At 35.2% G+C, this 20,451-nt stretch overlaps 1 protein-coding gene across 3 annotated transcripts in view; it reads right to left on the bottom strand.

The window, feature by feature from the left end:
* Positions 1-19,941: 19,941 nt before the first annotated feature.
* LOC149141747 (uncharacterized) overlaps positions 19,942-20,451 on the bottom strand; it is a 120,915-nt gene continuing 120,405 nt past the window's right edge. For all 3 annotated transcript variants that reach the window (XM_089453247.1, XM_089453245.1, XM_089453246.1), the window contains one exon: positions 19,942-20,365. In XM_089453247.1, coding sequence (XP_089309373.1) covers positions 20,265-20,365 — 101 coding nt within the window. In that variant the 3' untranslated portion in view covers positions 19,942-20,264. The remainder of the gene's footprint in view (positions 20,366-20,451) is intronic.

The following is a 20,451-nucleotide window of genomic DNA, read 5'->3' on the forward strand; positions in this document are numbered from 1 at the left end:
GAAAATCAAATATATAAAAGAAACCAAAATAACTCTGTAAAAAATATTGTATCTCATTTCTTAATAAGAAAGCCAAAACTTTCTTAAATAGGATTTTGACAACAAGTGAGTCAAACCACTTTATGAATGTGGAATAAGACCAAAAAAAACACAAAAGCATACAACAACAATCAAATTGACTTTATTAATACCTAAGTCTAATATTCCCCATAGAGAGTGCGAATCTCCCTGACAACTCGCTGACAATAGAATTGAAATGTCATAAGCAAGGGTGGCAGGCTAGCTACACTTGGCAACCTGTATGGCCAACCCGCTGTCGTCATCCCAACTCTAGGCGACGTGCGGTCTTAATGGTTTCAGGTGAAATTGTACGATGGGAGATGCTGAATACATGGTCTCACAATGTACTTAAGTCTTTTTGTAAATGTAATTTTGTATATATAAAGCAAGGACTCTGGCTTAAGCTCTCAGTGTCTGGTCTCCTCCGTTGTAGACCAGAGAAACATATCAAAGTTGTAATTAAGTTCTTCTAAGAAGTAATATAAATCTGCTTTTACAAAAAAAATGCACGAGTGTAATACCTAGTTGACCATTATATGCCGATATTTACTTTAACACCTTTCTTTAATTTCAAAGTTTTACATATTTTCCAAGATCCAAAGACTTGGTGAGAATGTCTATAGTTTAGTCCTATGTGAGACAATGTAGCATTTCAAAATCTGTCCTCTACATATTGTTTAACAAAGTGGTAATGTACATTAACATGTTTAGTATGTTTTGTATTCAGGCTTCTGTGATCCATAACAAATTAAGCAAAGTATTTCGGTAGAAATCACATAAGAGAAATTTTTAGCCGGCACGTTTTGAACCAACAAGTGTGGTTCATCATCACGACCATATGAAGAGGAAGACCATGGCACCAAAATTTCAGGTAACGACTACATTTGAACAATAATATTTAATATGCTCATAAAATATTAGATTATTGACAAGTTTATCACCTCTTAATCCTCAATCTACCATAATATCCATAACTTTATACTTTCACACCCGGGTCGTTTAAACTCAAGTTTTGTCACCTAGGAAGTTCAAAACAATTTAAAACAAAACCACTATTACAGTTTGTTTAAACTCGGATTCTCTTAATGTCAAGAATTTAAAACCTTAACCTTGAATGACTCATAAGGTATGGTATGATTATAGAATTTGGTGCTCGCTATAGGAAACAAACGTTAACAACTCTATCGTTATATGAAATTAACTACGGGCAAGTTTCGAGTCACAACTGAGCTGAGTTCAAACAGGTCGGAGGTCGATCCCATTCGATGCTCATTTCATCGGGGTCGGCACTACTTGCTTAATCGGGATAATCGACCTACTCGAGATCGACCCCTTTTTATACATTCAAGTTTTGATTCATTTTAAGCTCGATGACGCTACCATGCCGACTCCAATCTGTCAGGCACCATTCAACACGCTTCTAAGAGTGATCTTCCCAGTCGATCCATAAAGCATGAACGCCTTATCTACTCACAAATAATAATTCATAAATTCACTATTAAATGTCATCAACTTGACACCAATTGCCCACGCAGAGTATCATCACGATTTACACATAGTCAATTCATGTGTGTAGAGTGCTACCTCGGTTTGTACATATTGAACTCCTTTGCTATGCAAGCAAACTGTGAAATTTTCTTGAAATTGTAGCAATTGGAAATTTATTATTCTGACTTATTAATTATGTAGTTTACTTGCTACAACAAATAATGAATAAATCACATTACAATTCTTCACAAATAAAAATGTTGTGGAAAATAAAATGTTGGAACTGAGAAATATAGAGCACACTCAATAATTTTGACATAGTTATTTAGGACAAATGTCCCTAAAAAAATCCAATGCAGAAAAATCAGTGCAATAGATCAGGGTTGTATTATTATATGCAACAATGAAATTTTGAGTATAATCTGGATGCCCAGAAATAGAAATCCTCTACAAGATAATTTAGCAAAAAATTAGTGAGACATTGATCCAACTCCAAATCTGGCACAAACTAGTTGTTTGATCTGCCCCTGCATCAGCCTCTCCGCTAGCCAAATTCGCACTGCCTAGATGATGCTCTGATCAATACGTCTAACCCAGTTCAGCCTTTGAAAGTGACTCGCTAAACCTTTTGGAATTTCTCCCGACCGCCAGCAACTTAATCAACCCTATCTTCAGCTAAATCAAACTCCTTCTCTAAAGTTGTGCAACCTCATTGAGGAAAACTCGACCCTCCTGAAACTAACTCTTCGGAACTAAGATCTCCTCCATAATCTCTATCTTTGCTCCCTCTCTGTCTATGTGTCCCTTCTGGCTCGAACTCTTCTTCCTTGCTTAGTTGTTGTTGTTGGATAGCTCGATTTCTTCCAAAGAACTTGACCTCTAAGTGTATCTATCTCCAACCCCATTGACCTCCTCTCATAATCTCTCGTTGGCTCACCAACGACAATGATTAGATCCCCATCAACAACTAACATAATCTCTAAGTCAATCCATGTGAATTTCTAGAAAGATCTCACCTTTCTCAATTAATTCCTATTAATTAATCAGTTTTCCTAAGTTAGACTTAGGAAATATTTAATTAGTGATTAATTAACTTAACTGAGCCATCTTTAAGTGTTTTTTTACTGAAACTTTTTCTGGGTTTTGGGTGTTTCTTAGCCTCTTTGATCAAAGTCGAGACTAGAACATCTGTATGATGCTACAAAAACTAACACAAACTACCAACCAATAGTGTCTCAAAAGAGACCTCCAGTTCTCTCCAGCTTGACCACATCTTGGTCATTAAGAAATTTTGTACATTCAATGACATTTGAAAGTGTCAACTTCGCTTAACATGGTGCAATAACAACATCGTCATCCTGAACACAACCAATAAGAATTTTTTATTCCTGTACTCCACTAACTACTTGAAGTTCTTGTTCCAATATCGATTTCGTGCATTTATCGTCCCATCACATAATCATGTGTAATTTCTAAATTTTCCAGACATTAACTTAATCAATTCATTATGACTCATGCAAAGACAATCACTCATCATATTAATAATATACGAGGATGAACATAACCAAAGTGCATATACAAATGCCATGTATCCACCAAATTCAAATATACACAATATTTGGTTTGATTTACGACATGGGTAGGCAACCCTGGGCCTTCTCTTCACACTCTACACTCTTCTCCTCTTTGCCCCCTTATGCTTCTTGTAGGCTCACAATATTATATAAGAAAATTTTGAACTAGAATTAGTTCAGATCCATTATAGTCTCAACGACATTCTTATCTTTATGACCCTATAGATCCACATATCTCTAAAGAGATCTAACTGATCCTAAGATATCTCTAATCACAATCATTTAACTAATTCAATCCACTCATATAGGCATCCTAAAATTCCTTTAGAAACATAGGAATTTCTACAAATCAAACAATTAAACTTTAATTAGGGAACCAACTCCCTTAGTAAATGAAAACCCCTTAGATCTAGTTAAGTGTATTTGACTTTAGAAGTAGGATGTTGCATCAATGTCACATAACAGGGGTGTTGGCTTTCTCTGTTTCATTTGCATATTTGAAAGCATCCTTCGAAGCCAAATTGTTTCACATGCTCCTTTCACTATTCATTGATATCTAATTATATTAATGGAAGGGCTATTGCATATTACTTCTTGTTGGCCCATGTGATTGTACTTGTTCCAAGGTTGAAAACATATACATATATAAATTCTCAATCATCAACAAAACTTTCCCAATCTAAGTTTGTATACCCACATAGTTGATGGAAATTGCCTTTGATTTATAGAGTGCCAAAGTCAAGTGTCCTTGTTGCATATCTCAACACTCGCTTCATTGCAGTCTAGTGCTCTACCTTTGGTGTTGTCATGAATTTGTAAATGAAGCTCACAGAGAAAATCAAATTAGGTTTATTGGTTGTAAGATATATCAAGCTACCCACTAGTTGCTTGTATATTGACTCCTTCACTGTCTTAGAGTTGATCTTAGCTTAAAGTTTCAAACATTTCTCCATATGAGTAGAATTTTTTTTTAAATTTGTTATCTTAAACCTACCGAGGAAACTCTCGGAATATTTTGTTTGAGAAACAAAAATGTTGCTCCCTTTTTCCAGACTTATACATCTAAACAATGGTGTAGGAGTGTTAGATTAGTGATGCCAAAATTTTGTTGAAATTGGATTTGAATTTGTTCTATAACACTTTCCTTGCCATTTATAATAATAATATCATCTACATATATGACCAAAAGGATGATAGTATTACTAACTCTTTAGACATACATATTAGAATATGAAGGACTCTATTGGAAACCTTGTTCATCCAAGTATATATGAATTTTTGTGTATCATGCTCTATGTCCTTACTTTAGACCATATAGATTCTTTTTTAATTTTCATATTAGATGTCCTTCCTTGAAACCTAAAAATATTGTAGTTAATACATGTAGGCCTCTTCCTGCAAAACTCCATTAAGGAAGGAACTATTCACACCCATCTGATTGACATACTAGCCAAAATGTCTTATCATGGCTGGAACAAAGATCAAATGTTTCTCATATTTTTAGTTGTGTAGGTATCATCATAGTCAATACCTTTTCCCTAACATAACCTTTTTGCAACCAATCATGTTTTTTACTTGTCAAGTGTACCATATTCCTTCTACTTGACCTTGTACAACCATTTGAAGCTAATGGGATTCGTCCCTAATGGAAGAGATCTATGGTCCCAAATCTGATTTTTCATCAAACTCTCATGTTCAGCTATAATGGTCTTTTCCTATTCAAGTCTCCCTTATTCCTCCTCAAACAGTGGTAACTCATAAATTTCCTATATATTAGTCTTCAGAGAAAAGTTGACCATGAATAATTTTTTTTTTCTCTTTCCTCTTGATCATTTCACATATAAAAATATATCCAATGGTGTTGTGCCACCACCCAAGTCTCTTCTTGGTGTCCTCCTCATCCCCCCCCTCCGCCCTCCCCCCCCAATAGATGTGTTTTACATTATAAATTTCTTTCCTAGAATACTCTTCATGCTTAGAATTTTCCCCATCTTCAAGTGGAGTTGCTTGAAGCTTGACATCTAAATCCTAAGCCTCTACTCATTGCTCAATATTTCTAAATTCAGGGGAAGTGTGGAAAGGTCCAACTTCCTCGTCAACAACAAAATCTCTACTAAAGTTCACCTTATTGATGTTAATATCAATCAATTTGTAGGCTTTATGATTATCATTGTGTACCTTATGATCATCATTGTGTTTCTCTTTGGATCTAATTTGGTTCTCTTTTCATTTGAAATTCAAGTGTAGGTAGTAGAACCAAATATTTTAAAATTGCTAACTTTGGGCTTTCTTCTAAACCATGCTTCCTCTAGAATCTTTTGCTTCAACATCTTCATTGGAGATCTATTTAACAAGTATATTGCTATCAACACACTTATTTTGCAACATACACCTATCCACCCATGTAATAGTGCAATTCCACCTTTCACCCACTCCATTATGCTCTAGAGTGTAAAGTGTAGTGAATTGTTTTTCAATCCCATTTTTAGTACAAAAGTTATTGAGTTCTTTGCAACATAATTCACCATCATTATCAAACCTAAGAAAGGTAATGTAACAACTTGGCTCTTTTCCTACTAAGGCTTTGAACTTTTGAAATTCATTAAACACTTCATATTTAGATTTCAAAAAAATACGCCCACATTTTCCTACTATTATCATCAACATACATAAGGAAATACTTGGTACCAATGATTGAAACTGTATTCATTGGTCCACAAATGTCTACATGAACTAGTTGAAAGACTCTTTGTGACCTCCATGCTTGTCTTTCATAAGATATGTGTTGCTTCTTTGCCTAGCAAGCTCCACAAACTCCCTAGATCTATTACTAAATGTACGAAATTACATCTACCAGATTCTCTTGTGCCAACTGAGAGAGGTAGGTTAAGTTGAGGTCACCATACCTTTGATGCCATAGCATATTTATATATGATGCACTCTTTAGTGTATTCCCTCTAACCTATTTAATATCCACCAATATGAACAAGGTATGGTCCTTGAAACCAAGAGCAATAGTCTTCTTGGTCTGCTTGTCAAATATGTATCATTTGTGACTGCTAAAGTTGACATCTAGTTGGGTGCAATGTCACCTAATCTAACTAACCGAAAGCATATTAAGCTCCATACTTAGCACATAATATACACAAGAAGATTTGCATTTTTCCTCTAAAGGAAATAAGCACATTTCCTTTGCCAACAATTATATACTCCTCCACACCACCAAAGATCATTGAATACTTGGAAGAAAAAGGCATGTACTCTATGGACCAATGCTCCTTGTTGGTGAAATGATGTGATGGAATTAAATCAATGAACCAAGAAGATGACAAGCATTGATCTATGTATCATGACCGTAAAAGCATAGAAGACTGACTCCTCCCATGTATGCTCTACAACATGAGCCTATTGCTAAGGCACTTCCTAGTTGGTTTTGTAGTCAACAAACCTCTTTCTACATTATTTCTTCATGTGGCCCACCTTGTCATAATAATGACATTGGATGGTGTTTTGATCCTTGGTGACATCCTCACCATTGTTTTGTCAATTCTTATTTTCCCATTTGTCTTTGTCCTTTAATTTGGCAACTAAGACCTACAAAGCCCTCTATCTCACTATTACTACCAAATTGTTTCTTCCATCTATCCTATTGTAAGACCTTACTGCAAAGCTCATCAAACTTTAGATCATAATCCCTAGAAGTGATGTTGAAGGTGTCAATAAAGTGTTTGTAAGTACGTGGTAAAAATTTTAGTGTGAATACCATCATGTCTTCCTCCATATTTTGACCAACAACCAACAACTATTCTTGAATATCTTTAATGTTGAGAAATTCATCCTAAAGGGATGCTTGCTCATCCATCATCATCGAAAATAACATGTTCTTAAAAAATAAGGCTCTACCCTTACCCAATGTCTCATGTAAATCTTTCAAATGTTTCGAGATCAATGAGGAAGTCGTATATGTCTAGATCTCTAAAAGCTTCTCATCAATCACAAACAACTTCACCAACGTCACAGTTCCTCTGTCTTTCTCGTCAAACGTATCCTAGTCTTCACCACAACTATAGGTCAGGTAACTTTACCAATGACAATATCCACTAGGTATTTATACTAAAAAATGTCAACGTTCATTACTTCCAGGTGTTGTAGTTCTTTCTTATGAACCTCTTATTCCCTTCCAACATGACATTTGGCAAAAAGGCTATAGGTGAAGGTTAAAAATAACCTAAGAACATAGTGATATGAGGAAAAACCTACAGTTTTATAATAAATATGCCCACAAACAACCCAAAGACATAGATCTAGACAAATATGCTCATTAATGGCCAAATAAAACTCAAATCTACTCTCAACCCATTGAAAAGCACATAGGTATAGGCAAAATTGCTCACCACCATCTCAACCTCATTCAAATTTATTAATAAATAGCACCAAAAAAATAAAATTCTCCTTGCATCTACTAAAAAATAACATATCAACAACAAAAACTTCCAAAAATGAAAATCTGGGAAACAAAATAGGAAAACAAAAATTAGTTTGATTACAATTAGTCTATACTGTAAAAAACTACGAAATATAATTAATATGGACTGTAAATCATTTTTTACAATTCTTTGCTAAGCAATTCTATGCAATTCCATATGGATTCTATGACTACATGATTATACTACTTTATTATACAACTAAGATTTGTCATTACATGACTAAAAATCAAGTTCCAATTTTAAAAAAATTGACCTTGCTTTGAAATAAAAAAACAAAAAAAACAAAATGCAACCTAGTTTCAATGAAACTCTTCGTCTCTTCAATGTGTCATGCTAGAAATTCTTCAATTCATCCATATTCAATGTGATATGCTAGTTCTACCAAAGCTCTTAGGCTATATTACAAAAACACACACACACACATAAAGGAACTGAGAAAACTTGAAAGAGTTCTCTATATTGTATTACATAATGAGAAAGCGAAAGCTTTCTTCTATAAAATACAAGCAAGTCAAGTCAATCCAATTTATCCAATTTATGACAGTGGATAGGCTAAGAAACACAATAAAATGAAATCAAACATAAAAACATAAAAGAACCTATAGTCAAATTGATTGTGCCAAAAGGCGCTCTAATGGGGAAGATGTTGTAGTATCCATAAATGAGTGTAGACATTTAATGTTGACTCAAGGAGATATGTTGTAGTTTCCGTAAAATGAAACATATATATATATATATATATATATATATATATATATATATATATATATATATATATATATACACATAATTATGTGGATCATGAGGGTTTTATTAAAATTAAAATTAAAAATATTTTAAAAAATATAGCGATGTGAAATCTATATATATAAATATAAATAATATTATTAAGAACTAACATAAATCCATATTAACTCTAGATCTACCAAGTACAGAATTGAATCAAATCTTTCGAGGTGCAAACTTTTCTTCAAGTTTTTGCACTAAAAATAGTTTGCACCTTGAGAGATTTGATCCCTATGGGTACATCCAAAATTAACATGGATCTATGTTGGTTTTATTAATACTCAAGTCTAATAATTAATTGACTATTATAAATTAATATTTGCTTTAACTATAATTATCTATTTTTTATCAATTTAATTCATTTTTATTTCTTAATCCATGTTCATCTACTAATTTGACCCCTTTATAAATTCTTTCATCCCATTTTTATAATTGAGAGTATACAATTTTATCCCATTACCAATTACTTGGTCATTTTTTTTATGTTTGGAACCTAATTTTAACTATGAATTTTAATAGTTTTTTCTTTAATTAATTTAACTTATTATATATTACATTTTTTTAACCAATTCTTTTGGATGGTCATTATTGATTATTTTATCTTGTATGTCACCATTGACTCATTCTTCATTTTATATAAATGATACAATCTAATCACTTGATGATGAATAGAGTATCCTCTCAAAACATTGGGAATGTTTTAGATATATCGCAATTCAAAATCCAGAAATCTTACAAAACTTTAATAATCTAGGTAATAGAAAAATTATTATATCAAATATAGGAAAAAACTTAATATTTTTTAAAATAATGATTATTTATGTAAAAACATGAAAATGGAGGCCTTGTAACTTTTGATGCAAATAAACTTGATACATTTTTTTTCTTGTTTATGCCATCTTTATGAGAACATGAAACATTTGAAATTTTTTGAACTTATATGATGCCACTAAATTCAATATTCCAAAAAGTTGAGGAAAAAAAAAAACCAGTTTTAAAAACTGTCAGTCCTCTTGTGAGAAAACTGCAATTAGAAGCGCAATATGTAGTGATATTTTCACTTTATGACTATCTTAACAAGAAACCACAAACCTGCAATATTGTCATTATTTTCACAATATTATTTAGCAGCTAGGTATACATAATTAGTATTGCATCAATTTATTTATCGACCAATAAATATTGCCAAGTTAGGATATATTGAGTTTCTTTGTTACTTGATCAAGGGGAGGGGATAACCTTTCATTACTAAACATTTAGGTTAATTGCTAACTTTTTTCCAGTAAAAAACGCCAAGTTAAGATATATTGAATTGCTTGGTTACTTAATCAAAGAGAGGAGATAACCTTTCATTACTAAAAATTTAGGTTAGTTGTTAATTTTTTTGTCAGCAAAGGCCCTAAATAGAAATTCCAATAACATATTATACCCATGACAACTTGCAATCTCTTCTTAAATCTATGCAATCGTGCAGTCACCGAAATCACTTTTGATGACTAACCAATCATTAACCTATATACACTTATATCGAACTTCCAACTTAAATGTAACCATATAATTTTATATGCTATAAGTAGCAGATTGTAACCAAGAAAATTTTATTAAATTCTAATATCTAATTTTTTTTATTAAATTTTAAACTTTATATTTTCACATACTCTAATTGCTTCATTCTACTTAATTTTGTCAAAATTTTCATAATATCAACAATAGGAAGCAAAGAAAGAAAACTAATTACCATGACTACGAAAAGTCATGGAAATGAATCAAAACAATCATAGGTAAAATATCAATGGTTGTATGAAATGATGTTTGATGGTTTAGTTTGGAAATAAAACAGAGTGAAAAGAAATTTAAAAACCTATTTGATTAATCTACCAACCATCTTTCAATAAGGACATCCTCCAATAAAGTTGGATGTACTTGTATGAGAAAAAATGGTGTAGAAGTACTGTGTAATGCAATATAAATTTAAACATGCAATATGAGGCCAGCCAGAGTTCCTAAACCTAAATCAATGATAAAGTCCTATCATTCTTAGGATATTCACACTTCATGTTTACACAATACAAATCTCAAGTGTGACCAACACATCAAGCGTATAAGCAAGAGTCAAACTGACATATTTAAATAACTTCCAAACTCTAGTATAAAGAAGAAAGCAGACTATCTTAATGTTTCTCGAGTAAAAACTAATGTCCACTCAAAAGCAATTTGTGCCAACCTTTTGAATGCCATTAATTTTCTATTTACATTTTGCAGAGTTAGATGATAAGTCGGTGTTTTTATTTGCTTTCATGCAAATGTTGGGTAATGACTTACTGTTGAAAGGAATGGTAGAGGGATTCTCCTACGTTAAGGAGCAGTTTGCATGGGCAGTAAAGGTGATAATTCTGTACACTCAGGAAGGGGAAAGCAGCAACCAGATGGCTAATGTAATTGCAGAGACTGGAAGAAGACTTAGATGGCCTTCAGAATGAGCTTGAATTGGTAGCAATTAAAGAGACAGTTGAAAACAGGTGGTGCCACTCCTGTAGTGGCCAGTCATAGTGCGAAGGCCTCCTTTTTGTCATGTTTTTTTATTATCTGGTACTGTACACTATGCATGTCTTGTATGGTATAATATACTTCTAGAGGTGACTTAACAGGACGATAACTGAGGATGTTTGAGTTGGTCTATAAGGTGCTCATTTTTTATTAGTTCTGATAATTCGGAATCACTCACAGCATGTAGGGTCCCAAAAGGAAACTGTTGCATAATGATCTGCATAATAGAGCAGTTTTACTTAATCAACAAACAATGTGCACAAGCATGAAAACAATGTTGTAGTCTCTTTGCTTCTAGTGCCACCTTTTTGTCATGGTTTTTTATTATCTGGTACTGTACACTATGCATGTCTTGTATGGTATAATATACTTCTAGAGGTGACTTAACAGGACGATAACTGAGGATGTTTGAGTTGGTTTATAAGGTGCTCATTTTTTATAAGTTCTGATAATTCGGAATCGCTCACAGCATGTAGGGTCCCAAAAGGAAACTGTTGCATAATGATCTGCATAATAGAACAGTTTTACTTAATCAACAAACAATGTGCACAAGCATGAAAACAATGTTGTAGTCTCTTTGCTTCTAGTGCCAGTGTGTACCATTACATGCATATACACCAGTGGTGTCACGGTATGTTCCTTTCAAAGAACTGTTGAGGAATCTAGGGCATAGCAATTAAGTGATTTCTCTTTTATTAGTCACTGCTTATGAGTGTTTTTTACTTCTTTAGATTAGGATCTTCTTTTATTTAGTTTATTAGTGTTCTTCTTCATCAAACAGCTACCAATGCATAAACCATAAAGAGGCAAGAGACACAGGGGATAGGCTATCAAAAACCTCACTCTTTGTGAGGAAAACTCGAACAAATTCTTCTTCTTATAGAGATTCCAATTGACGAATACCAAGACCACGACCTTTGACCTATTTTCCACTCCATGACCAAGACACAAGTTCTCTTAGTGAGATCCTTTGACAACGACAGTCAGCCTTCTGCTCCTTTCCTTTTCTCGGCTCCTCTTCCACTTCGACCTTCTTTCAGCTTCAAACCTTCGGCCTCCCTTCAAGACTTGATCTTCATCTTATTTAGGCCTTCCTTCTAGACTTTGCCTTCTTCTAATTCTTGTCTCGACCTCCCTTCTAGATTCGACCTTCTCTCCAACTCGGCTAGGAGTTGTGCTACCCTTTCTCAGCTCCTTTTGCTACAACTAAGCCTCAGACTTCGCACTTTCTTCATCTGCTCTTTCCAGCCCCTTCTGCTGCAACTCAGCTTCAAACTTTGCACTTTCTTCAACTGCTCTTTCTCGACCCCTTCTGCTGCAACTCAGCTTCAGACTTCGCACTTTCTCAGCTGCTCTTTCTCGGCTCCTTCTATTGTACTTCGCACTTTCTGTTTCAGACTTGATCACCAAAATTTTGTGTCTAGCTGAAATACGGACGACCCTATTTATATGGTTTGCCTCTATAATAAGCCGACTTGAATAGTGTGAGCTGACATGACTGTTTGGAGCAGTTAATTAATTCCATTTGAAGATGACTTGAAGAGGGATGCCTTGTGCTTGTCTTGGAGGGCTACATGATATTTCTATTGACTCTTACATAAGTGTAGTATGCCCAAGAAGAGTCCTTCATACATGACATAGATTCAAATTGACTTTTATGACTAGATGAAAAATTCTAAAGGCTGACAATGGGAGCCACTACTAAAATAAAATTCCTTGTTCATGAAACCCATGAAAAAATCACTACAATAATAATTTTATTTTTCTTCTTTTCATCAAATACATAGAATCATAATTACACATGTCATTATGAAGACCGAACCTAGTTACACTTTTCAACACCCCCTCTTAACTAGGGAGGTATTCATAATGGTACTTGGTCATTCTCAATTTGAATAATTTCTCATAAGAAGAGTCGGATTGGTAACCCATCTGTATAGCATCATATCAACTAGCATTGTCACATAGCAAGGCCTTAACTAACAGCTCTATTTCTCCACGATATCCGAGCACAATGTTGGTGAGACCAATGATGTATAGACACCCTTATCATTGTCTCTCTCGGAACATCACCCACCCGGGTTCTCAGGGTGTGTTCCACAAGGACTATTCTTATTTTGGATTCTCAGTCCTCAAAGAATATTGGTCCTCAACGACTACTCTTATCTTGGATGCCCTAATGCATCCTCAAAGAGCATCGGATGCCAAATGCTTACCCAATCTTCCATTCTGTCTTCCCAAGTGAAGACACGAATGATGTGTCTATCTCTCCCTCTTAACTAGGGAGGACATATCTATTCCAACAAAGGAATGTACTCATTCCTACAAAATGAATGTACCTAAGCTCCCTCTTGGCTTAGGAATTTCCAAGTTTCTTCCAAGTAAGAAACTTGTTTCCAGACTCCCTCTTAATTAGGGACCTATAGCAGCTCCGCAGGTGGAGATAATGGGACAACCAGCTGCTTGAAAAACTCCTCCTCATGATGTCATTAACTTCTTTTCGTTATCTAGGAGTCTTCATGTTTAGGACTTCTACGTAGGGCACCGACCATCCATCACTTTCATCCATGAGTCAGCCATGTCATCATTGGAAAGTGATCCATCAGTCCATATCTGGACTTCCTTCATGCCATGTTGCTTTATTCATGCTATGTTTACTTAAGGATCTTTCATCCTACTACATGTGCATTGGTGGTGGAAGATATCCATAGATCTTCCCTCAGCAGCCCTACATAAACTCATTTAGATATTTGTTCAAAAATAAAGGAATGAACATTAAAATCAACATTTCCTTTGTGATGGTCTTTCATCTTGACATCTTCTAGTTTGCATCGGCACCCTGCATACATATCGACACATCTCCTGAAGATATATATTTTCAAAGGTCTCTTCCTTTTCATACTCCATCAAAGTCTTCATATCTTCCATAGAGATATCCTAGTCAAATCTTCTTGGTCTTTTGTATGTTTATTTTCTTTACCATGGTTGCATATTCCATGATCCCTTCCTTCCTTTCTTCGCACATTACATTCCCAAGAGCTTCCAATCAGAGTTCCTCAATTGCAGTCAACCACCTCATACTTCATATGAGGACATATTATGTTGATTTCATCTAGTGAATATGTGACCCATGCATTCCTGCATTCCTTTGAGGGAGGAGATCCTTTCTTTTACTCATGCTCTCAAGATAGAGCATTGATCCATGTTACCTGCAAGCATATGACATGATTTCCATAATATCAAATGTAAGCATAGATACCTCATTTTTCCTTTGGGTCATCTAGACTTCCTACAACACCTTCCTTGATTGAAAGAGCTTCAATCCCTTGATCTGCTTCACTTTTATGTCATCACATCATCATCCCATGAATTCCACAAGATTGGAGTTCTTGATGAAACACTTGCTTCTCCTCGTGATCGATGAACCTTTCAATGAAGATTCCATTAGAGAATCTTGAGGATCTAAAGTATTCCCATCAGTAAATGTTTCCTTTTGTCAGATGTATGATGAACCTTGTACTAGATGACCTTGCCACTTAAGTTTCCAATGAGATTCCCAAGAGCTATACCCTTGACTTCCATAGATTCTAACCATCTTTCATGCTTCTCTATGATGATTTCTCGAGCACTTTCTTTCAATGCTTATATGATGCCTTGATGCATCCCATTTAGTGAATTATGATAACCATATCTTACAACAGAAGACTCAGGGATTTGAAAAGAACTTAGGTGAGGAAGACTATCTCAGTCATAGTAGATATTTCTTACTTCCTTTATCTTGGACTTCTTTTCAGCGTCCTTCACTTCTTTGGTGATATGAGCTTCTTCTCTTCTTCCTTCGTTATTGTCCTTCTTGATCTTAGGACAGTCTCTTTTGTAGTGTCCATATTCTTGACACCCATAGCATTGGATTTTAGCCATGTTCTTTTTCTTTTTCTGAGGACCAAACTTTCCAAATTGTCCCTTTCTTCTTGTCATTGCAGCATAAGCTTGATTTTGCTCACCTGCTCCCACATCAGATTTGGCCTTTAGTCTAGATTCTTCAATCTTGCATAGTGACCATAGATCCTAGAATGGAGTAGCTTCTTTCTTCCCATAAATACTTGAAGTAAAGTTACCCCACTCCTCCGGTAGTGCATTTAATACAACTGTAGTCATTTCACTATCAGACATGACTTCTCCCAGATCTTGTAGTTGATCCCGGATCTCAGATATCCTCATAAAGTATGAGGCTATTCCATCTTCCCTAGACATCTTCAACTTGTAGAGTTCTTGCCTTAATGAGATGATTTTTCCAGTAGTGCTTACGGAATACAACTCTACCAATTTATTATCCATGTCTTTTGAAGTTTCGAGTTTAGATACATATGGGATGAGGAGATCCTTGATGGATTCAATAAGAATCCTTTGAGCCCTAATTTCCCCTTTCATGTACTTTGCAAGTTCTTGAGCATCTTTTTCTCCTGGTTTGGCAATAGATCCTTTGACATGATCCATGACCTCATTTTCAATGAGATTTAGATTTGTCATTTTCTTCCATGCAAGATAGTTTGAAGACCCAACCAATTTGTTGTTTTCCTTCCAAACAGACATTTTGACAGATCCAAATAAGGTCATATACTCACTTGATAGGATGTTCCTTTCTCCTCATTGCTTTCTTGATGTTGATAATGATACAGATAGTAGAAAACTTCTCCTTGATGATGAAAGTTTTCTTCAAGAGTGATCCTTGATCCCATAGAGAGTGAGATCTCTTTGTATCCTTTGATGAAGATCAATGATGACTTCTTGGTGATGTCTTTAATGGTAAGGGCCTTGATTCATAGATCTCTTCAACTTGGCCTTCTTTTCTTGATGATGATCCCAAGACCTTTTTTGTAGACTCCTTCTTTGATCTAGGGTTATAATGCTTCATTTGTAAATCTTGTCTTAAAGATGATATTTGCTTTGATGCCTTCCTCGAGATTTGATCCTTGAGTGTCCCTTGATAAGATGGCCTTCCTTGACTTTGTCACCTTAGCTCTGATACTATGTTGAGAAATCTCGGGCATAGAAATTAGGTGATTTTTCTTCTATTAGTAACTACTTGTGAGTGATTTTTACTTCTTTAGATTATGATCTTCTTTTATTTAGGTTATTAGTGTTCTTTTTCATCAAACAGCTACCAATGCATAAACCATAAAGAGACAAGAGAAACAAGGGATAGGCTATCAACCAAGGCCAAAACCTCTCACTCTTTGAGAGGAAAACCCGAACAAATTCTTCTTCTTACAAAGATTCAAATTGATGAATGCCAAGATCACGACCCTTGACCTGTTTGCCACTCCAATACCGAGACACAAGTTCTCTTGATGAGATCCTTTGACAACGACAGTCAACCTTCTGCTCCTTTCCGTTTCTCGGTGTTGAAGAAAAGTGTAACTAAGTTCGGTCTTCATAATGACATGTAATTATGACTAATGTAAATGATATAATAAAAGAGAATAAATTTATTTTTTTGTATGCCTTGCTGCATGGGTTTCATGAACAAGAAGTGTCATAGGTCAAAGACTCCTTCTTGATGTCTTTAGGATTTGTCATAATGTCAAAGAGTCATGTCATGTATGAAGAAGCTCTTCATGAGCCTATGTAAAATGTATTCAAGCCTAGAGCAGCCCTCCAATACCAAGCTCAATCCTCCAAAGAAAGCACAGAGAAGTCTGCAAGCAAAACGATAAGGAGAACATCATGTCGACCTCAAAATTGAATTAAATAGCTAAATGGCAGTCACGTCGGCTCAATAAATAGACATGTCGTTTCACACTATCAGGTCGGCTTGCATACATGGACAAACCACTATAAATACCCAATCAAGGTTAGTGAAAAAAGCATAGAACTCATATTTGTCTGCATCTTCGAATGGGCATAAGGTGTAGGAAGAAGAAATCGCATTCTTCTCTGAAGTAATTGGATGGTATGGGTCTAAAATCCGCATTACAGGAAAACAAGTATCCTTGAAACTTCAGATGGGTATGGGAATCTCGGATACCTTTGTAATCTCGATAGTGATGACGGTAAGCAATTATGGGACCTCGTTCTCGGTAGCACAGATCTCAGTGCAAATCACAATATCCTCCTCGGTGGTAGCTCGATGGAACTAATTTCGGTGGAAGGATAACATCACAGTCATAGCTTTGGTGATGAAGATGACCTCAGGGATCCCACTGTAGCACAAATAGTCTCGGCATAATTGAAGGAAAAGATCCTAAAGCAAGGAGATGCACTCTTAGCATTACACAGTCACAATCTCAACATGATTGTGACCTCACAATTATACATTTTGGCATTCTAGACACAGTGAAGGTCTTGGTGAAATAGAAGTCATGATCTTGTTCTTTTATGAAGACAAGGTCATGATCATGATCTTGGTTATGATGAAGACAAGGTCCTGATCCCTATCTCGGTGTAGCTATCATAAAGACCTCGTTGTTATGATCTCAATAAAGGTACAACAATGGTGACCTCAATGAAGGTACAACAATGATGATCTCGGTGAAGGAGCAACAAGGATGATTTCAGTGAAGGTGCAGCAGTGGTGCAACTGTGATGACATCAGTGATGCAATGATGATGACCTCAGTATAGCAGCAGTGATGATGATGATCTCAACAGTAACAGAGAAGAGGATTGGTGTCTTGGTCTTGGAGTGGCAGAATAGGTCAAGGGCCATGGTCAATTGGAATCTCTATAAGAAGAATTTTGTGCAGGTTTTCCTCTCCAAGAGGGAGAGGTCTTGGCCCTAGTAGAAAGCCAAACATCTTGTGTTCTTGTCTCTTTGTTTTTTATAGCAGTTTGATGAAGCAAACACACACACTAATAATAATAAGAAGATCAAGCTAAGATAAAATTGCAAAAACACTTCACAAATTGTTATCATGCTAAGAAGAATCTCATTAATTTTGATTGCCCTAAATTCTTCAACACTCGGCTCCTCTTCCACTTCGACCTTCTTTCAGCTTCAAACCTTTGGCCTCCCTTCTAGATTCGACCTTCTCTCCAACTCGGCTAGGAGGAGTGCTACCCTTTCTCGGGTCCTTTTGCTGCAACTAAGCTTCAGACTTCGCACTTTCTTCAGTTGCTCTCTCTCGGCCCCTTCTGCTGCAACTCAGCTTCAGACTTCGCACTTTCTTCAGCTGCTCTTTCTCAGCCCCTTCTACTGCAACTCAGGTTCAGACTTCGTACTTTCTTGATTGCTCTTTCTCGACTCCTTTTGCTATACTTCGCACTATCTGTTTTAGACTTGATCACCGAAATTTTGTGTCTAACTTAAATTCGGACGACCCTATTTATAGTGGGTTGCCTCTAAAATAGGCCGACTTGAATAGTGTGAGCCGACATGATTGTTTGGAGTTAATTAATTCCATTTGAAGACGACTTGAAGAGGGATGCCTTGTGCTTGTCTTGGAGGGCTACCTAATATTTCTATTAACTCTTACATAAGTGTAATATGCCCAAGAAGGGTCCTTCATACATGACATAGATTCAAATTGACTTTTATGACTAGATGACAAATCCTAAAGGCTCACAATGGGAGCCATTACTAAAATAAAATTCCTTGCTCATGAAACCCATGGGACAAGCACTACAATAATAATTTTATTTTTCTTCTTTTCATCAAACACATAAAATAATAATTACACGTCATTATGAAGACCGAGCCTAGTTACACTTTTCAACAAGAACATTGTGACGAAACCAAAATTTAAACAATCAACAATCGATCGCTGAAGCCCACCAACCACATCCTGAACCACCGTTGCTAGTTCGAAACATCAATAAAAAAGAAACCTAATGCGATGCATCCGGAAGATAATCTACATAATCATGAAACTCGTAGAAACCTCAAAGACAAAATACCCACCAATAAAGTTTGACAGTAGGGATAAAGAGTAAGGACCACTTTTCCTGGTTGATATTATGAAAATTAACTAGCATCAAGGTCACTTTGCCTACACCTTATACCTCCAAGTGAGTTATATTAACCATTTTTTTAGCTAGATTTGGTATTGCCTTAAGAACTCATGACATGTCTAAAACACAGATTTTTGTTAAAATATCTAATCCTGAGGAATACATAAATTAGAGAAGACTTACAATTTATCTTGATATATGAAAGATAAGGAAGTGGCCCTTGGTGTAATATACCAAAATCTACTATAAATAAAATTCTCCAAGTAAATCACAGTTACTTGTTTACTGAAATATATTCCGACTACATTCTTTTTTTTTTTTTCAATTGACTGACTTTATTCTTCGACGGAATACCTGAGAAAAATGTTGTACAAGATTGGATAGTTAAGATATACCAATTAATAGAATTTTGCATAATGTATTTTTTTTCAATTGACTGATTTTATTCTTTGACGGAATACCTGAGCAAAATGTTGTACAAGATTGAATAGTTAAGATATACCAATTAATAGAATTTTGCATATGTTCTTGAAGAGGTATTGCCAATAAACATGCACCGAGAGGACTCGAGTATGAATGCACTGATGCTTCTTACTTTGACACAAAATCACAGGCTTTATTGTAAATGTACAAATAGAATAAAGAACTTCCTAACCCATCTTCTGATACTGCTCAAGGTGACAGGAAATTAAGGGGAGGGCTACTTCAGGTATCTTATATCTACAAATATCAAACACTACGACGAGAAACTAACCAAACAAAATGGTAGACAATAAAGAGCTTTTAGCGAAAGAAAAAGGCATATAACATGAAGGATGAGAAGAACAACCAAGCTTGTTCTCTCATGCACTTGACATTACACCAATGGTGTTGGATATTGAACACCATGAAATTGAACTTCACCCAACTGAACATCATGAAATAAAACTTATCAACTATTGACCACAATAAAATTGAAGTTATCAATTACTGAACACAAAATCAATGTTATCAATTGCTGGAAGCCATGAAATCAAAGTTTTCAATTACGTCCAAAACCAACTGTTAATATAATGCTCAGACACAATCTCATCAAATATTATATTACACTCACGAAATTCTAGTACAAATAATTTAATCTTGCTATGGAGTTTCTCTTACAATTAATTTAATCTCGCTATGGGTTGAATCCATAAAACACTTCTGAATATGCTCTGAAATTGATACAGTATCGAGCCTAAAATGGCTAGCCATGTTCTCAAATGTGTTAAGAAAGAAAAATAAAAATGAGCGCAAGTTACAAAATTATTTCCTCTTGTACACTCATATTGAGCATCTTATGGGGAAGTACAATACCGTTAGCCACAAGAAAGAAAAATAAAAATGAGCACAAGTTACAAAATTATTTCCTCTTGTACACTCATATTGAGCATCTTATGGGGAAGTACAATACAGTTAGCCACAACTACTTCATCTTCAACAGTCACGTCCTCACCTGGTAAACCAAAGCAAGGTGAATATAACATTTGAGAGGAAAAGAAAGCATTGACAAGTCCTAGCTTCATGAACGTTACTGCTTAC

Source organism: Pinus tabuliformis, chromosome X (genome assembly GCF_031772625.1).
Source record: "Pinus tabuliformis cultivar Carrire ecotype Pingquan chromosome X, CPIR1, whole genome shotgun sequence".
Taxonomy (NCBI): domain Eukaryota; kingdom Viridiplantae; phylum Streptophyta; class Pinopsida; order Pinales; family Pinaceae; genus Pinus; species Pinus tabuliformis.